Source organism: Ornithorhynchus anatinus, chromosome 6, assembly GCF_004115215.2.
Source record: "Ornithorhynchus anatinus isolate Pmale09 chromosome 6, mOrnAna1.pri.v4, whole genome shotgun sequence".
In the NCBI taxonomy this organism is placed as follows: Eukaryota; Metazoa; Chordata; class Mammalia; order Monotremata; family Ornithorhynchidae; genus Ornithorhynchus; species Ornithorhynchus anatinus.
Genome location: NC_041733.1, coordinates 11391389 through 11414710, shown reverse-complemented (window position 1 = coordinate 11414710; position 23322 = coordinate 11391389). Strand labels below are relative to the sequence as shown.

The 23322-nt window shown below is 48.0% G+C and overlaps 1 protein-coding gene across 2 annotated transcripts; it reads right to left on the bottom strand.

The window, feature by feature from the left end:
* Window positions 1-289: 289 nt before the first annotated feature.
* On the bottom strand, window positions 290-11454 carry LOC107548019 (proline-, glutamic acid- and leucine-rich protein 1-like). 2 transcript variants are annotated; one of them, XM_029067587.1, is made up of 7 exons: window positions 11395-11454; window positions 7640-7759; window positions 4434-4515; window positions 2782-2874; window positions 2415-2570; window positions 1777-2151; window positions 290-742 (listed from the first exon to the last, which is right to left on the bottom strand). In XM_029067587.1, the coding sequence occupies exons 3-7, from the start codon at window positions 4446-4448 to the stop codon at window positions 389-391; spliced, it is 993 nt and encodes a 330-aa protein (XP_028923420.1). In that variant the 5' UTR covers window positions 4449-4515; window positions 7640-7759; window positions 11395-11454; the 3' UTR covers window positions 290-388. The 2 variants fall into 2 exon arrangements, with proteins under 2 accessions (XP_028923420.1, XP_028923426.1); XM_029067593.1 differs by having other exon boundaries at window positions 1786-2151.
* Window positions 11455-23322: the final 11868 nt, after the last annotated feature.

Genomic DNA, 23322 nt, shown 5'->3' with positions numbered 1-23322 from the left:
TTCCACCCCGAGCCCCCAGGAGCAGTGGGGTCTAGTGGAAGGAGCACAGGACTCGGAGTCGGAAGAGTTAGGTTCTAATTCCGGCACTGCCACTTGCCAGCTGTGTGACCTTGGGCCTGTCATTTCACTTCTCTGAACCTCAGTTTCCTCAACCACAAGATGGGGATTCATTCCTGTTCTCCCTCCCCCTTAGACTGGGAGACTGAGACAGGGACTGAGTATGATGTGATTCTACTGAATCCCCATTGCTTGAACCCTAGTAAGCACTAAACAAATACCATAACACTTATTATTAGATGAGGCCTCGGCAACCCCAAATGTTGAAGATTTTATTTCACAGTGTCGCGAGAGGTGACCTGAGATTGACAGTGAGCTCGGTGGGGTCGGGTCAGGGTCCATTTTGGGGCTGCACCTTATTGATGGGAGTACGGGCTGAGCAGAAGAGCCACCCCCATGGGCGGGGGTGCCGGGCCCTGGGCTCGCCCTCTTTCTCCCCCGGCCCCTGTTTCTCCTCTTCCTCCTCCTCCAGACCGCCAGCCTCAGTGTCATCCCCCTCCTGCGGCTCCCTCCTGGTGGGTCCAGAGAAGGTTTTTCGGACCCAGGCCAGAAAGCGGCCACAGACTTGCTGGGAAGTGGCCACTGAGGGACCTTCAATGCGGGGAGGGTGGCTGGAATCCTCGGTGACAACAGGGCTCCAGGAGCATGGCCGTGGGGGGTCCGGGGCCTCCAATGCTGGAAGGGGCTGCGAATGAAGGAAGAAGCAGGGTTAGGGAAGCAGCATGGCCTAGGGGAGAGAGCACTGGCCTGGGTGTCAGGAGATCTGGTCCCAGCTCTGACACTGTCCTGTGTGACTATGGGTAAGTAACTTAATAATAATAGTACTTGTTAAGCACTTTCTATGTGCCACGCACTGTTCCAAGCACTAAGGAGTAGGTACAAGTCAATCCAGTTAGACACAGTCCCTGTCCCACATGAGGCTCACACTCTTAATCCCCATTTTCACAGATGAAGTGACTGAGGCCCAGAGAAGTGAAATGACTTGTCCAAGGTCACACAGCAGACATGTGGATTAGAGCCAGGATTAGAGCCCAGTCCTTCTGACCTCCAGGTCCATGATCTATCCCTTAAGCCACGCTGCTTCTCGACGAGTATAAAAAATAAGTGGTGAGCCTGATGATTGGCACTTAGCAAGCACTGGTTAAATATCACAATTATTATTGATCCTGAGACCAGGAGACAGGAATATAACCTCCAGAGGGCATGGCCAGAGACATTTTCCTGTTCTACCTCTTGACCCAAAACTACCCTACCTGACCTGCCCACCTTGACCCCTCCCTACTAAGATCAAACTGCCTTATGCCCAAAACTTCTTCTGTGAAAAAGGGCAGCTCCCTGCTCAGCTAATGATTAACAATAATAATATTGTTTTCAATATTTATATATTGAATAATATATTTGTTAAGCATTTGCTTTGTGCCAAACACTGTACTAAATGCTGGGGTAGATTCAAGATCATCAGGTGGGACTCAATTCCTGTTCAATAGGGAACTCACAGTCTAAAAAGGAGAGAGAACAGGTATTGAACCCTCATTTTACAGATGAGGCCCAGGGAAGGTAAGTGACTCTCCCAGGGTCACACAGCAGGCAAATGGAAGAGCCGGGATGAGAACCCAAGTCCCCTGGTTCCCAGGCCCAGGGTCCTTCTAGTAGGCCACATTGTTTCTCAGCTTCTCCATGACCTTCCATTCCCCACTCCCCCAACCCCCAAGCCCCTACCTCACTGACCCTCTCCGAGCGGGGTGGCAGTGGGGCCAGCCTCACAGGGTGCCAGAGCGGCCCTGCCCGCGGCACCCGCTTCAGGGCAGGAAGTTGGCGAAGGGCCGGCGGGTCGTCCGTTTGGTCCTGGCCGAGCTCCTTCCCTGGCTGGGATTTCTCCAAGCTGTTCTCGGCCTCTCTGCTGGGCAGCTCTGGATGAAGGGACCCAATCTTTCCGGCTCTACCGACCTGCCAGACATCCGGGCAGAGGTAGGGCACCGTGGGCTCCAGTCCTCGACCCGGGTGCCAAGTCTGAGGGACGCTTCCAGGGAGAATCCCCTGAAGACTCTGATCTTGCGGCGGGATTGCCGGAGAAGAGAAGATGGGCACGGCATCCTAGGGAAATGGAGGAAAGGCACTGAGGTTCAGCTCCCACGAGTCTCCCCCAGCCCGGGCGGCAGAATCTCCCCCACCCCCACTGAGAGTGGCCCACTCTCTTCTCAGCACCATCTTTCTCATGCCCCAGCCCACCGCTTTCCCTTTCTGACTCTGGCCCTCCCTGTGCCACTCACTCGGCTGTGCCTGAGAAATGAGCCTGGGTCTTCTCTGACGCCAGCCCCCTCCACCTCTCACATACGGGTCTCTTCCCTCCTCCTCACCTCAACCCGATCCGCCTCCCACCGTGCCTGGTCTCCTTTCTCCACGGGAACCCAGCTGGTCTTCTGGCCATCCGTCTGTGCCAAATCTCCGTGGGACTCTTTACCGCTCTGGGGACTCGCCGGAGGTCTGGGTGTTTCCCCTCCGGCATCACTCCCCTACAGAGGGATAGGAAGGTGAGGCCAAGGCTGCACAAGCCCCTCCTCGCCACCCCCGGCCAACCCTAGCAGCAGCGAGGGGCAGCCGGAAGCCAGAGAAGAGAGGTCCGGACACATCTCCTCCCTCCCTCCTTCCATCCACCTTTCCGCAAGAAGGTCCGGCTGCCCGGCATTGGGTCTCCTCCTCTTCCTCCTCTCCCCCCTCACTTACCCCCTCGGCATCCTTGCCGGTACTTGAGAGCTTCTGCCCCGCTGGGGGCTCGGAAGGGATGCTGGGTGAATCGCCGATGCTGACCTGGGGGACCTAGGGGAGACCGACAACCATCGTAGTAGTCCTAGTAGGAGTAGCAGAAATAGGAGTAGTACTAGCAGTGGTATGATAGAAGTACTAGTAGAGTAATCCTTCATTCATTCATTCACTTGTATTTATCGAACGCACTGAGTGTTTGGAAGGTACGATTGGGCAGCAGATGGAGACCATCCCTGCCCAGTGACGGGCTCACGGTCTAAACGGGGGAGACAGGCAGAAGAGCCAAACAGAACAAAACAGAAACAAGTAATAGATGTGATAAGAGTAGGGTAGTACTAGTAATAGATGTAGTACAAGTAGGGTAGTACTAGTAATAGATGTAGTACGAGTAGAGTAGTATTAGTAAAAGACGTAGTACGGTAGAGTAGTACTAGCAATAGACATAGTACTAGTAGGATAGTACTCGTAGTAGATGTAGTACGAGTAGTACTAGTAATAGACCTAGTACGAGTAGAGAAGTACTAGTAATAGATGTAGTACGAGTAAGGTAGCACTAGTAATAGACGTAGTACAAGTAGAGTAGTACTAGTAATAGGCGTAGTACGAGAAGAGTAGCACTAGTAGAAGTAGTAGTAAATATAGTACCAGTAGTGGCAGTAGAAGTAGTGTAGAAATAGTAATAGTAATATGAGAATTACTAGTAGTACTAGTAGTAATAGAAATATTAGCAGTAATAGTAGATGAAATGGTATTTAATGAGCACACCCTGGGTGCAAAGCACCCCCCCAGCTCCCTCCCAGCTCCACAACACTTACATACAGCACTTATATCCATATCTGTAAGTTTATTTGTATTGTTGTCTGTCTCCCCGCTCCCCCCACTCCTCACCCTCTAGACTGTAAGCTTGTTGCGGCAGAGAATGTCACTGTTAATTTTTGTATTGTACTTTCCCAAGCCTTTAGACAGAGTTCTGCACGTAGTTAGCATTCGGTGAATACAACTGTATTGAACGAATGAATGGGAAAGTTCACATGAAGCAAGATACAGAGCTCTAAAAATATTTATAAATAATATTCAGAATAAATAATTGACTCTAATAAATTGCTCAGTAGGAAAGTCTCAGGACACTGGGAACAATCCACCACTCAATCAAGGATATTTTTTAAGCGCCAACTGTGTGCAGAACATGGGACTAAGTGCCTGGGAGAGCACAATGCAATAAACTTAATAGATGAAGCCCCTACCCTCCAGGTGTTTACAGTCTAATGGCAGGGGAAGGAGGCTGAAAGATACAGATCATCCCACACTATCCCTCCCATCCGGTTTGCATCCCTATAATCAGACCACCCTGCCTTGTTTTCTTTCCTCATCCCTCACCACAGGACTTACCGAATTTTGAGGAGGAATAATAGAGTACAGTAGAGTTCAAAGAACTTTCACAAGAGCAAGGAAGGGAGACCACCTAAAAGCCCCCTGTCATCCAGGTCCCAGTCCTTCCCACCCCCTCCTGGGGCCCCACATTTGTCCATCAATGGAGCTTGCCCCCATGCTTCCTCTCAGCCCAGCTCCCCCCAACCCCTCAACCTGCTGTCCCCTGTCCCGACCCTCCTCACCAATTTGGCCGCCATCTGTCTACGATTAGCTGCTCTGTCGGCTGATTCTCTGCTCCCCCAGTAGGGGTTCTCCCACGCAGGACTGTGGAGATACAGGGACCAAGCAGCAAGGGTTACGGGTGGGGAACCAACTTGCACAGAGCTGGGGAACCAGGGGTTCGGGGCACACCGTGAGGACGAAGGACCCAGGTGGACTGGAGTGGGAGAGGGCCGAACACTGGACAGGAAATGGGATGCCAGGGACAAGGGATTTTGATTTGGGAGGGAACGTGAGTGAAAAAATACCACTCCCTCCTAGTTTTCGGGGTATCTGAGTAGAAGGGCTCCAGGGGCAAGCCCCGCGGCTAGTAAAAGCTGACTTCCCCTGCTTCCTCAGCAAACACCTTTGTAAACAAACTGGACAGGGAGCCCCAGCAAATCCCAAACGTAGGGTAAACATTGACCCCAGCAAGAACAGGGTGGGAGGATGTCTGGTCCAGTGCTCTGGCCTTCAGGCTGCCACTTAATTTCATTCCTTCTGATCTGCCCACAGCCAGTTGCTGCCTCTGGGAACCTTCCTTCAGGATGCTAGGAAGAGGAGATTTAAATATATGTTTGGGTTAATCCATTTCCACGACCACAACTGGTTCCCTTATCAATCAATCAGTGGTATTTACTGAGCGCTCTTAGTAAAGAACTTGGGAGAGTACAACACAATAGAGTTGGTAGACATATTCCTTGCCCACAAGGAGCTTACATTCTAGAGGGATAAAGAAGATAGTGGCTTGGTGGAAAGAGCACAGGCTTAGGAGTCAGAGGATGTGAGTTCTATTCCCAGCTCTGCAACTTGTCTGCTGTGTGATCTTGGGCAAGCCACCTAGTTCTCTGTGCCTCAGTTACCTCATCTGTAAAATAGGGATTAAGACTATGAGCCCCACGTGGGACAACCTGATTACCTTGTATCTACCCCAGAGCTTAGAACAGTGCTTGGCACATAGAAAGAGCTTAACAAATATCATAATTATTATTATCTGCCCTTATTTGTAAATTCTGGTTCTTTCTGTCCCTGTATTGTTTTGCCATAGTGTGGAACTTCTAAATTAGCATTTTCTGTAGGGTGACCGATGACAGTAAAAGTCATCTGATTTGAAAAGAATCAACCAGAGTCAGTCAGCTGTTTGGATTAAGTACTTGCTGGACTCAGACTAGACTGTAAGTTTGTTGTGGGCAGGGAAAGTGCCTGCCAACTCTGTTGTATTGAGCAGCATGGAAAGTCACTTTGGGCAAGTCTCTTCACTTCTCTGTGCCTCAGTTACCTCATCTGTAAAATGGGGAATAAAGACTGTGAGTCCCACGTAGGACAGGGACTGTGTCCAACTGTGTCCAAGTGCTGAGTACAGGGCTCTGCACATAATAAGTTCTCCATAAATAGCAGTGATAATGATGAATTCAGCCAGCAGGAGCCTGCCAAATGCCACATTGAGGCTGAAAGGGAAAGTGAAGCAGTGTGATCTATTGAAGAAAATCTGGGCCTGAAAGTTGAAGGACCTGGGCTCTAATTCTGGCTCTACCACTTGCCTGCTGAGTGACCTAGGGCAAATTACTTAACTGAACCTGAGTTTCCTCCTCTGTAAAAAGGGGATTCAATGCCTGTTCTCCCTCTTAATTAGACTGTGAATCCTATGTGGGATAGGGACTATATCTACCTTGGCATACAGTAGAGTCCTTGACACCCAGTAAGCACTTGATATTCTACTGTATTGTACTCTCCCAAGCTCTTTGTACAGTTCTCTGCACACAGTAAGCACTCCATAAATACTATTGATTGACCCCTGATTGATTAGATTGTAGACTATAAGCTCTAGACTGTAAGCTCGTTTTTTTCGCTTTTTTTTAATGGTATTTGTTAAACTCCTACTATATGCCAGGGACTGTACTAAGCATTAGGATAGAGACAGAGTAATCAGGTTGAATACAGTCTATGATACAGGCTAATCAGGTTGGTTACAGTCGATGTCCCACATGAAGCTTGCAGTTGTAATCCCCATTTTACAGATGAAGTAACTGAGGCACAGAGAAGTCAAGTGATTTGCCCAAGGTCACCAGCAGACAGGTGGTGGAGTCTGGATTGGAACCCAGCTCCTCTGACTCTACGCCCAGGATCTTTTCATTTATTCATTCATTCATATTTATTGAGTGCTTACTGTGTGCAGAGCACCGAACTAAGCGCTTGGAAGGTACAATTCAGCAACAAATAGAGGCAAACCCTACTCAACAACGGGCTCACAGTCTAGAAGGGGGGAGACAGACAAAAAAACAACAACAAAAAAACAGACAGCCACTAGGCCATGCTGCTTCTCTCTGTGGGCAGGGAATGTGTGTCCCAACTTGGTTGTATTGTACTCTCCCAAGCAGTGCTTTGCACAGAGCAAGTGTTCAATAAATACTACTGATAGGTTAACAAAGAGGCACAGTGATGGTTATGGAAAGGTGAGTGGCTCCCAGGACCGTTCCAAAGCCAGGTTCCATCTTCAGGTTACCCAGTTGTCTCTGTAGAGCGGTAACTTTCTCTCCTGCCCCAGTTCCCCCACCACTCTCTGGTTTTGATGGTTCCCCAGACATAGCGACCTTCTGTCTTCACCAGAGGGATGTGAAATGAAGCCTGTGATGGGTCCAGGGGGAGGATGGCTGGCTGGACTGAGGAAAGCAAGGGATAGATTAGCTTCTACCTACCCCGGGACTTAATACAGTGCCTAGCATGTAGTAAGCGCTTAACAAATACCATTAAATAAAAACTAAAGAGGACTTTTCTGCCTCACTGAAAAGGATAAAGCCGATTGTGAGCCTGTGTGTGGAGATGGGCGCTTACGGTAGGTTTGTTGTGCTATGTAGCTTCTCAATGGGCTTCATCAGAGAAGCAGACCGGACAACTTTACCCATGGGAAAACAGGCAGATGGGATGAAAGAATTTTCTGGGAGCTCCATGGGTGAATCCAAGCCTTTTTAATCATTAAAACTCATCCCCGTCTAAGGACGTGAGATGGAAAGAGTAGTTCATTCATCCTACAGGAAGAGCTACGGCCACTGAGGAGGGGGATGTCTCATCTCTCTCCCTCCCCCGCCCCCGATCCCACTGTCCTCTGAAGGAGTCTGGTGACGGGTGGGGACAGGGCGTGAAGAGGGAAGGGGAAGGAAGTGCAGTTGGTAATGGAGACACAGAAAATGACCTTTGGAGCAGATGACAAATTGGTGTTTACTCTCCTCAGATGCCCCTTCCCGCTCACGCCAAAGTCACCTCAGAAGCGACGGCTGCCATTTGTATTCCTGGGTGGTCAAATGGCAGAATCCTTTCATAAAATTTAAATCAAAACCAATCAGCAAAGTCAGTCACAGAACCAGGCAAGGGAGAGAACAGACAGACCGACAGACACTAGGGGTGGGGCTGAAGAACAGAGGGAAACTGAAGGACAGATATGCAGACACCAAGAAGAAGAAAGGAAGGGCAGATGGGTGGACAACATTTCTCGATGGGAATAGTTCTTGGGGCGGAGATCCATGTGCGCAGAAGAAAATACTCATGACGTCCCCAACCCATCCCAATCCAACTCACAGTTTAATAACAAAGTTCAAGGTCCCAGGCTGGTGTGAGCTGATAACCAACTTGGAGGTATTGGAGGAGAAGAGAGAAATGATAATGCTCTTCACCCCAGAAATGGACACATCCCTTGGAGAAGCCTAGCCATCCGTTAGGCTGTGGGTTTGAGGATGGGGCAAATATTCAACCCACATATTCAATCTGTCACCAAATCCTGTCAGTTCTACCTTCACATTACTAAAATCGGCACTTTCATCTTCAAATCAATCAGTGGCATTTATTGAGTGTTTACTGTGTGCAGAGCAGTGAACTAAGGGCTAAACTGCTCCTATCCTGATCGAAGCACTATCATAACCTGCCTTTACTACTGCATCAGCCTCCTCACTTTCCTCCCTGCCTCCTGTCTCTTTCTACTCTAGTCCACGATTCACTCTATTGCAAAGATCATTTTTCTAAAAAAATGTTCCATCCATAGCTCCCCACTCTTCAAGAATCTCCAGTGATTGCTCGTCCACCTCTGCATTAAGCAAAAATTCCTTACTTCTAAAACAGTCAATAAGCTCCCCACTCCTACTTTACCCTCTGATATCCCGCTACAACCCAGTCCACACACTTTGCTTCTCTAGCACCAACTTAGTCACTGTACCCTGGATCTCGCCTATCTTGCTGCCGATCCCTTGCTCACATGTTTCCTCTGGCCTGGAATTCCCTCCCCCTTCATATACAACAGACCACCACTCTCCCCATCTTCAAAACCTTATTAAAATCACCTCCTCCAAGAGGTCTTCCCTTACTAAGCCCTCTTATCCCCCACTCCCTCTACCTTCTGCGTTACCTATGCACTTAGATCTATATCCTTTAAACATTTGATATTCATCCCACCTTCAGTCTCACATCATTTATGTATACATCTGTCAATAATTTACTTATTTCAATGTCTGTCTCCCCCGCTTAAACTGTGAGCTCCATGTGAGCAGTGAATGTTTCTACTGACCTTATTGTATTATACTCTCCCAAGCACTTAGTACAGTGGTCTGCACAAAGTGAGCCCTCAATAAATATTACTGATTGATTGAAAGAAAGAAAGAATGAATGAATGAATGAATGAATGAATGAATGAGATACAGAGAAATTGGATTAGTAGTGATGAGGGCGTCCTTTCTGAGTGTGAATGTGTGCGTGTTGGTCACAGTCTCCCGGGGAATGTGATTAAAGCTACTAGACCATGAACACAGAGAAAGTTTTCTGTCCCACCTGGATGAAACAGAAGCCATTATCAGAGAGGAACAGAAGGGAGCTGAGGACCAGGCACGGGGGGCGGGGGGGGGGGGGTTGGGAGGGGCTTCAAACTGAGCAGTTATTTGAAAGGCATAATAATAATAATTGTGATATTTACTAAGCAGGTACTAAAAATAGTTCATTCATTCATTCAACTCATTTAATTGTACTTATTGAGTGCTTACTGTGTGTAGAGCTCTATACTAAGCACTTGGAAAGTACAATACAGCAATAAAGAGAGACAATCTCTGCCCACAACAGGCTTAGAGTCTAGAGGAATTTTTAGGAAAGGCAAGAACTGCTGGTACATTGAGATAGAGGGTTTGTTCATGAAAGAATGAGAGAAAGTATGAGTGAGAGAGATCTGATAGACCGTAAGCTCCTCTGCTAGATTTTAAGCTCCTGGAGGGCAGAGATCATGTCTTCGTATCCTATTGTATTTTCCCAAGTGCATGGTTCAGTACTCTATACACTGTAGGCACTCAAAAAATTCCACTGATTGGGCCTCAGTTACCTCATCTGTAAAATAGGGATTAAGACTCTGAGCTTCATGAAAGACATGGACCATGTCCAACCTGCTTAGCTTGTATCTACTCCAGTACTTAGTACAGTGCCTGGCACATAGTAAGTGCTAAACAAATACCATAAAAAAAGGAGCAGGCAACCATATGGAAATACATATATAAACATCAAGTAAAGAAGCTTGAAAACATTTAAAGAACATAAAGACAGAAACCTAAACAGAATTCATCTTATTATACCCAAATGCTGAAGGGTTTCTGAAGTGACTGGAGTCAGTTGGCTTAATTTGAGAATGTATTCTTAAGAAAGGGCATCTGTACTTGAACTTTGAAGATTGAAAGGGACTTAACTAGATAAGCAAGAGTGGGGAGGGCATTCCAGGATGAGGGGAATTCAGAAAACACAGGGAGTAAATGTCCAGGCTGCATCAATCAATCAATCAGCAGTATTTACTGAGCACTTACTGTACTAAACACTTGAGAAAATACAAGACAACAGAGTTGGTTTCCTGCCTATCAGTGAGTACAGGGTGGCATTAGGTGGTAGTGCCTAAGGGAACCAGTCAGTCCTGGAAAAGGCTGCTCGAAGGAAGAAGAGCAGAAAAGGCAAAAGAGTCTAGGGTAGATGGTAGAGATGGTATTACAGTGATCTGCACACAATAGGTGCCAGATGAACACCACTGAAGGTCTGGCACCAGAAAATCTACCTACAATCAACTTAGTAAACCAGGTTCTTCATTTATTGAGCACTTACTGTGTGCAAAGCACTGTACTAAACGCTTAGCACTGTACCAAGAAAAATTACATCAGGGTAATAACAGTAACTGTGGCTTTTGATAAATATTTACCATGTGCCGAGCACTGTACTAAATACAAAACAATCAGATCAGACGTAGTCTCTGACTCACATGGGACTCACAGTCTGAGAGGAAGGGAAAACAGATATTTAAATTGCCATTTTACATTTGAGGTAACTCAGCAAAGAAAGATTTCGTGACATTAAACAACAATAAACAACAAGCTTGTGTCAGAGCCGGGATTAGAATGCAGGTCTTCTGACTCCCAGGCCTGTGCTCTTTTCATGAGGCCACCCTGCTTCTAGTTGGTCAGCTAAGCTTCAGATCAATCCCCATAGATGGAGGACCTTTCCAGATGCCAGTTGACTATCTAGTCTTTGTTAAAGGAATCCACCTTCCTTTCAGCTTGATTCGTGTGAGACCAGAGAAGGAAAGGATGTGTCCTAGAAAGGGTCTGAGGGGACTGCAGGTTTATTTTCTGTGGCATTTTTACTTTTATTTTCCTCTCATCATCTGATGTTGATCGGTGCCATAAAAATGTAACATCTTGTTTTCCTAACTTGTCCCTCCCAGGAGTCTTCAACTAAAAGTACATTCCAATTATCCTCAGCAGGGCGGCCTGTATTTAACGTAGCCAGCGTCAGAGCACATTTTGCATCTAGTAATCTCCTGCTTTAGTGGTTTGAGACTACTGAGGGGCAGAGGGGAAGTGAGGGAAGGTGGTGAGCGGGAGAGAGGAGGGAAGGAAAACAAACAGGACTCATCAAAACCAACAAACAAAAAAAGCTCACGCTCCCAGCTTCTGAATCCTCTCTGGGCCCACTAATTGCCATGGCAACCAGTGAGCCTCAAGGCTTCCTCCACAGTTCTCCATCCGGTTGTTAGCTGAGTGGGGCAGAGGCTGCTGCTTTGCAGGGAATAGCTGCAGCGCTAGGAGAATTAAGCTGGGCCTGGGGCTGGGGGGATGTGGAAGTCCAGGAAGGGGCCAGGACAGAAAGGAAGGGAAGGTTGGGGTAAGGAAAGAGGTAGGTCTGCTGAGGCAGAATCCCTCTTAGGGGAAGGGCTGGGAATCTCCTTTTTTCAACCAATTAGCCTCCACTTCAAATCCTCTTCCCCATCTCCTCTCAGCACAGCCTCTGCACCTCATTGCCACAGAAGCCACTGGCTCCTTGTTCAAGGCATTAAACGAGCAGGAGCTAAAGACACATAAGAACAGTAGGCTGAGATTCTAAGGTTCACTTTCCCATCCCTCCTTCTCCTGCTCCATTTGGTTGCTATCAACAGTGGGGGGCTGGCCACTCCTCAGGCCTGAGGAGAGGCCCCTTCCCCCACAGAGAGGGGAGTGGGTCTCACCTTTCTGCCCTGTAGAGACATCCCCACCTGCTAAATAGTCCTGGATTGCCCTTGATTACACTGCCCAAGACTATTTTCCTGTAGAGGTCTGTTGGGAGCTTTCTGAGGCACGGTTGCCTTGTAGCTCTAAGTGACTCAAGCCAAGCCTCTTCAGGGGTTCAGGACTGGTGAAACCAGGCTGCAGCCGAGATCTGGAGTCTCAAAACTGAAATCCGTCAGCCCTACCGTGTGAGAATATTCTACCCGGAAGCCGAAGGAATGGGGTCAATGGGGAAGTGGGGGAGGAGAAGCAGGAGCTGGGCCAAGTCTATGTGGCCCTATCAGGAACTTAATCTGCTGCCTGGGACCCTGAACAGGCCTGGTGGTCCTTGATCCTGAGTGATCTCAGAGGCGTGGAGATCCTCAGGCTAAGACTATCGATGGGGTCTTGGACCAGATTGGCCTTATACCGGCAGCTACCAGGGGCTCCTGCAGCTTCTTACCAATGAACCAATTGATTAGTCAATCACATTTATTGAATACTCTGTGCAGAGCACTATCTAAGTACTTGTAAGTGTAAAATATAGTGAGTAGATATTATTCCTCAAGGAGTTTACAGTCTAGCAGGGGAGGCAGACACTAAAATAAATTACAGGAAGGGGGAGCCACTGAGTGTAATAATAATAATAATAATAATAATAACAATGATGATTGTGGTATTTAAGTGCTTACTATGTGCCAGGCACTGAACTAAGTGCTGGGGTGGATACAAGCAAGTCCACGTGGACACAGTCCCTGTGCCATATGGGGCTCACAGTCTCAATCCCCATTTTACAGATGAGGTAACTGAGGCACAGAGAAGTGAAGTGACTTGCCCAGGATCAAACAGCAGACACGTGGCAGAGCTGAGATTAGAACCTATGACTTTCTGACTCCCAGGCCCATACTCTATCCACTACACCATGTACGTGTAAAGACACATGCATAAGTATTTGGTGGGAGATCGGTATCTGAATGGATGTGACAAAGTAGGGAGGGAAATAGGGTGGGAAGATGAGCAATTAGTCAGTAAAGGTTTCCTGGAGCATGTGCGATGTTAGTAGGGCTTTGAATCAATGGTATTTATTGAATACTTACTAGGTGCAGAGCAGTGTACTAAGAGCTTGGGAGATACAATAAAACAGAATGTGGGGAGAGTGTTGGTCTACCATGATGTGAAGTGGGAGGGAGTTCCAGGCACGGGGGAGAGCATGAGTAAGAGTTCGACTAACCTCCAATTCTGTGATTAAAAACGTATTATCTAAGTGGATTTTTCCAGTGAGTTAATTTCTCCTCGCCCCCCCCCCCCAACTTTTTATGGTATTTATTAAGCACTTACTGTGTGCCAGGCACTCTACTAAGTGCTGGAATAAAAACAAGCTGATCAGGTTGAACACAATCACTTCATATTAACTGGATGTTTTCCCTAATCCACCCACCACCCATCCCCATCATTCTCCAGAAATGATGTACAGAGTCACTAGCTAGTTCCATCTGCAGACAGGATCCTGAAGCCACTCTTCATTGGTCAGTCTCATGTTCTCCCACATCATTACCTCTGGTCAACCAGGTGCCTGGGCGCTTCTTCTCCCACCAGCTCTCCCAACACCAAGGCTGAACCTGCAGAAACTCCCCTGTTAGGCTCAGGGCACAGACATTGGCTAGCAGACCCCTGCCTGATGTTCACACAGAGACCCCAACATGGTCACGGTCACATGATCTCACTCACATAGGCCCACAGACCTATAAGCACAACACCTCCCGGGGCTATTTTTATTGCTCGCTATTTTCCCTTTCAGTGGATGCTCTAGTCTCTGGAGAAGGAGGCTGAGGGAAGAATTTGTCTCTATTTGGGCTTCCTCCATCTGGCTAAGGAAGTGAATAGTGATTGGAGCTGGAAAAGATATATCGTGGGAGTTGGCAGAGAGGTAGGAGAATGGAGGGAGCAAATGGGAAGAATTGAAGTAACACATTAGGTTTCTGTTGGAGTCCTCAGGCTCTCCTGAGCCCTGCCCTCAGAGGGCTTCCTGAGGAAGACAAATGTGAGGTTTCTGCATCCTACAAATGTATGAACAGGGACTGTGACTGAGCTGATTACTCTATATCTACCCCAGCGCTTAGTAAATAGTTGGGATGTAGTAAGTGCTTAAAAAATACCACAGTTAAGCACTTGTTGTCTTATGCTGTTGAGTCGTGTCCAATCCATACCGTGTATTGATGGAGTACAGCCAGGCAAATACCAAATTTTACATCAGCCCCAGCCTCATTTGCCAAAGCCACGCCCTCCAGCTTTCCATTCCCTAAAGACTTGTGCTGCACTCTAGGCCTGGAGATGTGAAAACACAAGGAACTACATAAATTCACACTCAGAGCTGGAACCAGCCCTGCGGTTGGCCTCTAAAGGCCCTGACCTTCCTCTTCCTCCTCTCCCACTCCTGCTTTGCTCCCAATTTGCTTCCTGACCCTGGTCCCAACTACCTCCCAGCCATGGGCCTCACCTTCTCCTCTGTAAAATGGGGAGAATGGTTCTTTCAGAGCTGGGAGAAGCTGGTGATCTTATGACTTGGGCTCTGAGGTCTTCAGCTGAAAGGTGCTCTCTTGGAATGAATCTTAACCCGCAGGAGAGACTAAACTCTAGTTCTTCTAAGCGAGGTTCGGAAATGCAGGGTATCGCCTCTCTGCACTGTCCTCTTTCTCCTCCTCATGTTCTTCATATTTTAAAAGCCCAAAGAATAAAACGATCAGGCTGCTGCAATGGGAAAATGAAACAAGGTTATCTTGGGAAGAGGGCTTCAGTGGTAAAGTGATATCTTCCGGACAGAACAAAAGCCAAATTACTGGGGATTTTTCACCAGCCCCAGGAGCTGAGAACAAGGGTTAGGGACTTCAGATGAGTGAACGAGGCTTATAAAGGGCACCCGCTGAATACTCTGTCTGCCTCTGTCTCATTCTCTCCTGTCTCCTCTCTCTGTGGCTTCCTCTGTCTGTCTCTCTCTCTGACTCTTCCTCATCTGCCTGTGTTTCTCTTTCCCTTTCCCTCTGTCTCCCCTTCTCTCCTCTCTCCCCTAAGATGCAATTGTTCCCTGCTTTTTCCCCTGCAGTCAGGGGACTTTTTGCTGAAAGAATAACATCTCATGGGTTTCCAACCCTGAATTATTCATCTTTCCTGCCTAAGCATGACAAAGCACTCTCATTAAAAGCCCTGGGTGGGGATGCCCTTCCCTGTCACAGCCCAGGAAGGAAATGAAGAGGAAGGGAAGAGATGACAGCCTTGGGCAAATTGAGCTGGGAACTTTCACCCAGGCGTGTTCCTCTGTGGGATGGGTGGGTCTTGTGAGGGCTGGAGAGGGCGGGAAGGGAGGCTCCTGACTTCAGGCAGGCCAGATTCTAGCTCGCTCTCCAATTGTTGAAGCTGGGGCTCCGGTGGCACCACCGAGCTTCCTTTCTCGAGCACTTTTAAAATTAAAGCTGATTCAATGTCAGCGAAGTCTGGACGACTTTTAGACTGTAAGCTCCTTTTGGCAGGAATGGTGTCTGCCAACTCTATTGTATTGTTCTCTCCCAAGCACTCAGTACAGTGCTCTGTATGCGGTAAATACTCAATGAGTTTGATTGTTTGATTGATTAAGTGTGAGGAGGCCTGGGTTCCGGCCAGCCCATTTCAAGGAAGGCTACTGAAGGGTACGATGACTTGGACTCTCTGTCTCAGTGGGAACAGCACCATACCCCTAATTTTTCACTAGACACTAAGTAGAGAGAGCCCCGGAATAGCAGCTCTGCGTTTGGTTCTCAGCTTCACCACTGACTTGGTGGGTGACCTTGGCCAAGTCATTTGACCTGCTGGTGCCTCAGTTTCTCTTTCTGGACTGCATCTGGATACCTGTTCTGCATCTCCCAGGGATGACATCTATAGGAGAGAACTGTTAGTCACAAGTGTTCCCACCCCCCAATTCCCATGCAGATAAGGATGTGAAGACAGCAAGAACAGCCATTCAATCTGTATTTACCACAGCCACTTCTGTGTGTGGCCTGTGTGTGGTTATGGGTGAGGGTTAAGGAGGATCCCTTCTGTTGCTTTCCCTACATGTAATGCATTTTAGTTTCTGTCTACCTCTCTAGACACTGTGCTTCTTGAGAGCAGGGATCATGTCTTACTAATGTTACTGTAACTTGCCAAGTTACAGTGACTGGTACACATTAAGCAGCATGACTTGGTGGCAAGAGCACAGGCTTGGGAGTCAGAAGTCATGGGTTCTAATCCCGGCTCCACCACTTGTCAGCTGGGTGACTTTGGGCCAGTCATTTAACTTCTCTGTGCCTCAGTTACCTCATCTGTAAAATGGGAATTAAGACTATGAGCCCACAGGGGACAACCTGATTACCTATTATCTCCCCCAGCTCTTAGAACAGTGCTTGGCACATAGTAAGTGCTTAACAAATACCATCATCATTATTATTAAGCATTCAATAAATACTATTGATTGATGGGAAGAATCTCTAAATGGCCTCACTATTGCTCTGACTCAGCCACATTCCCTGGCCCCCATACTACCAGGCCCGAACGGGGAAAATGCAGCTGTCTGTGCTCTGGGCCCTAATCCAAACAAACAGACTCACTCTCCCAGGACCTCCAACTTTTAATCCCAAAGCAGATATTTGCATTTGTTGGATGATTTTTAAAAATCCTCATTAGAGCATCACCCATAACATCCTAGATGATAAAAATGAGTTCTGCATTCTGAGCATCTCTCCCTAATCTCCCATTGCCTGCCCGTGCCTGGATATCCTCGATAAATGCTCAGTAAATATGAGTGATTGATTGATTACCCTCTCCTCTCCGTCTGCCTTTTCCCCTGTCCCCTGGGCTTTACATCTGTAGCTAGCTTAGCAGCTCAGCAGGCAAGATTCTTTGGGGCTAGGTGGTCTAATTCTCACAAGGGCCTTTCTCAGTGCTTAATATCATGCTTTTACACATGGAAATCACTTTTAATTCAATCGTATTTATTGAGTGCTTACTGTGTGCAGAGTACTGTACTAAGTGCTTGGAAAGTACAATTCAGCAATAGAGATGATCCCTGCCCACAACAGGCTTGCAGTCTAGAAGAGGGGCTTACTACTGTTTTCTCCCCTTTCCAAGCATCACAGAATCCCAGGTCTGAAAGGGACTCCAAAAGGTCACTGAATCTGGCCCCCTGACTCCTGGTAGGTAAATGACTTGGAGCAGGTCAACCTTGTTGATTATCTGTCCATTTTTTAATAGACAGGGATGAGACAACAAAACTTCCCTACAGTACCAGTTCCAATATCCAGTGCCCAGTGCTCTGGATAGTTGGGAACTATTTCCTTCTAGCTGAAAGCTCCTTGTAGATCGTAAGATCCTTGTAAACTATAAGCTCCTCTGGACTGTAAGCTCCTCATAGACTGTAAACTCCTCTAGACTTAAACTCCTTATTGACAGTGTTGTACTCTGCTGATGTACCAAGTGCTTAGTGCACACAGTAAGTGCTCAATAAATGCCAGTGGTTGATTTTTGCCCAACTCTCCCAGAAGAAATGGAACAATTTAATGATTTCACAGCTGGTGGCAGGATAAGGAGTCAGGAGGCCCAGTTCGAGGGTGGCCTCGGGCAAATCACTTGGTCTCTCTGAGATTTGTTTTCCTCATCTGTAAAAGGAGGATGAGATAGATTGGGAAACCCTTGAGGAAGAGACACTGGCCATCCACATAACCCTGTATCTTCTCAAGTGCTGAGCACATAGTAAGCACTTAATAAATGCCCTAACTGACAGGAAAGTGAGGAAATTCAAGAGATAACAACCTGGTCTTTGATCTATCTCTGCTCTCCTCTTCATGTAAAACCATCTCTGGTATTTGGCCTCTGTCCCTGGGTCTAAAGTCATTTTAAAATGCAGCTGATTGATTGAGCCCAAAATGTCGCTGATTGAGCCCCCAAAGCTGCTGATTGAGCCCTTGAAAGCCCGTTTTAAAGACCCATCCCCAGAGGCTGCTCCCAGGAATGCTTAGCCCTGGGTTGTGGCCACCCTAACTCTATCTCTGTCTTCCTGGCATGGCCCTGCTCCTCAGTCTTCCAACTTCCCAGAGAGGGCCAGAAGAATCTGCTGTCTCTGCATCCCAAGAGCTTGAAGCCCCTGGACCCCTAATCAGGGATAAACAGCCGGTTATGCTTAGTGCTGGAAAGGATCCAGGGAAGGATGGGGACAGGCAAGACACGTGGTAAAAAGGTTGCCATGTCCTTGCAGGGCTGCCTGCTCTTTCTCAGGGTGGCCCAGACCCATCTGTCACTGAGCCCCCATCTTGGGCTGCACTTATACCGTGCTCCTCCGAGACAGGGCCCATGTGCCCGGTAGCCTGGATACCAGGGAAAGGTCGGGAAAGGAAAGAACTTGACAGTCACCCACCTGGGGGTTTTGATCAGTCAGAACCCCAGCCCCTCCATAGACCTTTGCCCTGAGCCCTTGGGGGTCTGCAAGGAGCTGCCACATCTGTTTCCATGAGGGACTCTGAGGCACCAAGCCTTCTAAATGACTCTGGGCCTAGGGGCAGCCAGCTCCCTGTCCTAGGTCCCAAAGAGAAGTAGAATTTCCAAGTGCCACAGTGGATTCTGCCAGGGAAAACTTGACTCCTAAGCCCAGCCCCAGCACTGGGCATGAACAAGGAACTCATGATCAGACAGAGTGATCAGACAGAGTCATCGGGCAACAAAAAGGGTGATGGTGTTGCCATGGCAACAGGCCCCAGCACTTTTTGCCTCCAGAGGCCTCAAGCATCTGCTCCATTCTACAAGTGAGATTTCCCCAAACAGGGATATTTCTTACTTCTTGTTTTTCCTTTCAATAAAGATGTTAATTTTATTTCCCCTCACTTGTGCTTAATGTTCCAGCAAAGATTTCACCTCTTCACTCCTCACTCCCCTCCTCCTCTCAGCCTCCTCTGCTCTGAGTGTTCTCCCTGTCTCCAGTAACTTGAAGGAGGCAGTGAGTTCCTGGAAATCTGTGGGTGTTAGCTGAGCACCCCCCCTTTGTTGTCTTTCTCGTGTTGGAGGAAACAATGCAATTGACACCCAGCTCTTATCAATCAATCAATCCGTGGCATTTATTGAGCCCTACTGTCTACCGAGCATCTTACTAAGTGCTTGGGAGAGGACATTACAGTGGAGTTAGCCTATATCTAGAGGGGGAGACAGTCATCGGAATAAATTTCAGATAGGGGAAAAGACCAAGTGTGAGGAAGGATATGTGGGCAGCAAGTGGGGTTAATATCAAACGCTTTGAGGATACAGATCAACACAGAAGGGAGGGTGAATAGTGAAAATGAGTGTTTAGTGGGGGAAGGAGGAGGAGAGAAGCAGCATGATAGAGTAGATAGAGCATGGGCCTGGGAATCAGAAGGCCATGGGTTCTAATCCTGACTCTGCCACTTGTCCGCCGTGTCCTTGGGCAAGTCACTTCACTCCACTGGGCCTCAGTTACCTCGTCTGTAAAATGGGGATTGAGACTGTGAGAGTCACATGGGACAAGGACTCTGTCCAACTCAATTTGCTTGTACCCACCCCAGCTCGTAGTACTGGGCCTAGCACATAATAAGTGCTTAACAAATATCATTATTATCTTGGAGATGTGATTTAATAAAACTTTGAAGGTGGGGAGACTGGTGGATTGTTGGATAGGAAGGAGGAGGGAGTTCCAGGCCAGAGGCAGGATGCGGGAGAGAGGTCAGCGTCGGGGTTGTCGCTGGTCGAGGTCGAGGTGAAGTGAGTGGGCTGGGGTTAGAGGAGTGGAGAGTGCAGGCTGGGCTGTAGCAGGATGAGTGAGGTGAGGTAGGATAGGGGAGAGCTGAATGAGTGCCTCAAAGCCTAGAGCAGCTCCCTTGAGCTGCTCACCCATCAGCTCGCTCACAGTTCCATTGCAGCAGAAGGGGTCGGGGCGGGGGGTGTGGGGGGTGGGAGATGGGGGTCGCCCCTCTCTGGGCCATCTGGAACAGTGGCTTCCCAGAGCAGGGAGGAGGGGTGGGCAAAGCTGCTCATGCACCCAGGCCCAGCTCAACCCAGATGCTGGAGCGCCTGCAGTGGACACTCCTTGCCCTGGGGCCAGAGCTTGGGGAGCTTCAGGGGTCCTGGAGCCAGAGCTTGGGAGTCCCCCAGGCCAAGAAGGATTTGTCATTCCCCTTCCTTCTGCCGCTGTTCACCTGGCACTGAGCCAAAGTCACCGTACTCTAATTAGCCCTGGGTCAGTTGTCTAGGAGCCCTGCTTGGCCCCAGAGTTGAGGAGAGAGAGAGGAAGAGAGAAGAAAGCTCTCCCTGAGCCAGCCCTGGGCCCCCCAGTTCCAGCCAGGCTCTGGGCCCTGCACAGCTTGAGCCACTCCCTGCACACGAAGGATCTAGAAGGAAATGCTAATCTTGACCCAATGTGTGATTGGTTCAAGCCAATTCTCTTAGGCCCATTGTGCCTCAGTTTCCCCATGGTAACACAAGGGGAAAGATGGTCAGATTGGATGAAATTGCCTCATGGGGTCCTGGGAGAGGAGACTGGAGGAGAGGGCAGAAGGGAGGGGCTGCTATCCTCCCAACATCCAGAACTTGGGTATTCACCCCACTTCCATAGCACTTCCATACATATCCTTGAATTCTTTTCTTTCCCCTACTTGTAATTTAATGTCTGTTTTCTCCCACTAGACTGTAAACTCTTTGAAGTCAGGGATCATGTCTACTTACTTCCTTGTACTCTCCCAAGTACTTATTATTGTTATTATGGTATTTGTTAAGCACTGTCCTAAGCACTGAGGTAGATATAAGTTAATCAGGTCAGACACAGTGCCTGTCCCACAAGGGGCTCACAGTCTAATCAGGAGGGAGAACAGGCATTGAATCCCTATTTTCCAGATGAGGAAACTGAGGCACAGAGAAGTTAAATGACTTGTCCAAGGTGACACAGCAATCTAGTGGCAAATCCAGGATTAGGTCCTCTGACTCCCAGGTAAGGGTTCTTTCTACAGGCCCACACTGCTTCTTTGTAGGCCACAATGCGCTTAGTATGGTGCTCAATGAGTACCACTCATTAATTGATTGTTCCTACCTCAACTGTGCTCTCCCAAGCACCAATACAATGCTCTGAACCTAACAGGCATTCAATAAATACCATTTATTGAATATTATTTCCCCTTTTTGCTCCTCCTCTTCAATAGCATTTATTAGGCCAAACACTGTAATAGACACTTGGGAACAGTTTAGCAGAGGTGAAAGGCATCCTTCTTGGCCCGAAGGAGTAAACGATCTAAAAGGGACATAAACAGACATACATTACCAGATACACAATAGGTAAAAGAGTGAAAGAATAAGAACAAATAACAAGAACAACAGTAAGCAGTTAAGCCAGCAGACACAAAGCTACAAGGGCTGAATGGAGGTGTCCCACGAGGGGTGGGGAGGACTTGTCAAAAAGTAGCTGTGGGAGGAGGTGGCTCAACATGAGCTGGCTTTCTTCCACCTGCTTCATTCAAGCCTGCCGGTCTACAGCTGGAGGGGAGTGGGCAGGAACCCACAGTGGGATTAATCAGGGCCACCTGCAGATGAGGAAGGAGAGTGGACCTAAGTTGGAGGAGAGCATAGATTTCTCTTAAAACCCCCTAAATGGTGGGAATGGTGATTTTTTTGACTATCAAGAACAGTGGTGAAGCCAAGTACTGTGCAGAGTCCAGAGTGAGGTGCCACTACTGAATTCTCCGCTGATTGTGACTGGTAAAGGCTACATAAAGTTATCATCATCACTGTGAAAGACAGGTCTTAGCTGTCAATACTGGTGAAATCCTGATTTCACCCTTGCAGAGAGGAAAATGCACTAAGTTGGGAATGGGAAGTTGAGGTAGGCGAGGGTGGAAATCTGTAGCTCTTTTTTTTTTGCCTTTCTGGCGGTGTGCCTCTTTCTGTCTCTCTTGGGAAGGGAATGGTTAGGGAAGAGTGTTACTGAGTAAATTGCATTACACAAACAGTGAAGGAAGAAACTTGTGCTCTGCATAATTTATTTGGATTGTGGCTAAATATAAATGGACCCTCCTACAGGCATCTGAACCTTGGTCTGGGAGGAAGATGTAGAGCTGGGGTAACAGCAGCCAAGGTCTGTATCTGGGATGTCATGTTGGCCCAGGGGTTCATGGTCCAGGGAGTAAAGCTCAAGCAGGGGTGGCACAAATGTAACTTGGGGGTCTGAGTATGTTTTTTCAGGAAGGCCAATGCATTGGGGTGAAGTCCAGGGCTTCCTTACTCTCCTCTGTTCCATTCAAGCCTCTCTCCTCCACCTCTGCTTCTCCCCATGGAGGAAGGAGAAAGAAGGTGGGGTGTGGGAGAGAGAGGAGACATGAGCATCTCTCCTCCCCACTCCCATCTCCTTACTCACAGAGTTTGCTAACAACACAGCTCCAACCGATGTCAAATGTATTTGAATTTTTATTGTGTGCAGAGCACTGTACTGAGTGCTTGAGAGCATACGATGCAGTAGAATTGCTAGACACTATCCCTACCCTCTCTCCACAGCTGACCTGAAGAGGGAAGAAGCTGAGGAGGATCCTGGACTCAAAGGGGATCATTTGCCTGGAGTTCTTTGAACTCAATAATAATAATGGTATTTAAGTGCCAAGAACTGTTCTAAGCTCTTGGGGAGTTACAAGGTAAATCAGGTTGTCCCACGTGGGGCTCACAGTCTTAATCCCCATTTTACGAATGAGATAACTGAGGCACAGAGAAGTTAAGTGACTTGCCCACACACAGCTGATAAGTGGAGTGGCGGAGCCAGGATTAGAACCTTCAATTTCTGACTCCCAAGCCCATGCTCTTTCCACTGAGCCGCACTGCTTCTCAAGTTCTTTGAGTTTGGAAAGAGCAGCTAGGGTGAGGAGGTGAGAGGGGAGAACTCCCCTGGAGAAAGAAGGAATGATTTAGCTCGGGCCTGACCCAGCTACCTGCCTGGCTGTAACCCTTCTGGCGTGATGGAAATTCTGCCTTATGTCCCATCGCTGGGGGCATCCGTGCCGTGTCTCAGGGTGCCTGGATCCCCCTGCCATCCAGTATCAACATTCTCTGAGCAGCATTTCTGGAGCTACTATCCGCATGCAGAACACTGGACTAGGGGCTTACAGACCAAACAATAGAAGTAAAACTTTCATTCCTTGTTTTTGTACTTGCTCAAGTACAGTGCTCTACACACAGTGTGTGCTCAGTAAATACAATTAATTGATTACCCTCGGAGGCAATCTAATGAGTCTGTAGCTGAGCTTGTGTCGCTCTTGTCAAGGAATATTTACTGAGCACTTAAAACTCTGTGCAGAGCACTGTACTA

Excerpts from the sequence above, each read along its gene's own strand:
- LOC107548019 (XM_029067587.1), bottom strand. Across the intron at positions 2,571-2,781 it reads CCGGCAAGGATGCCGAGGGG|GGGAGTGATGCCGGAGGGGA; the intron begins GTAAGTGAGGGG and ends ATCCCTCTGTAG. Across the intron at positions 743-1,776 it reads GCTCGGAGAGGGTCAGTGAG|CCCCTTCCAGCATTGGAGGC; the intron begins GTAGGGGCTTGG and ends CTTCATTCGCAG.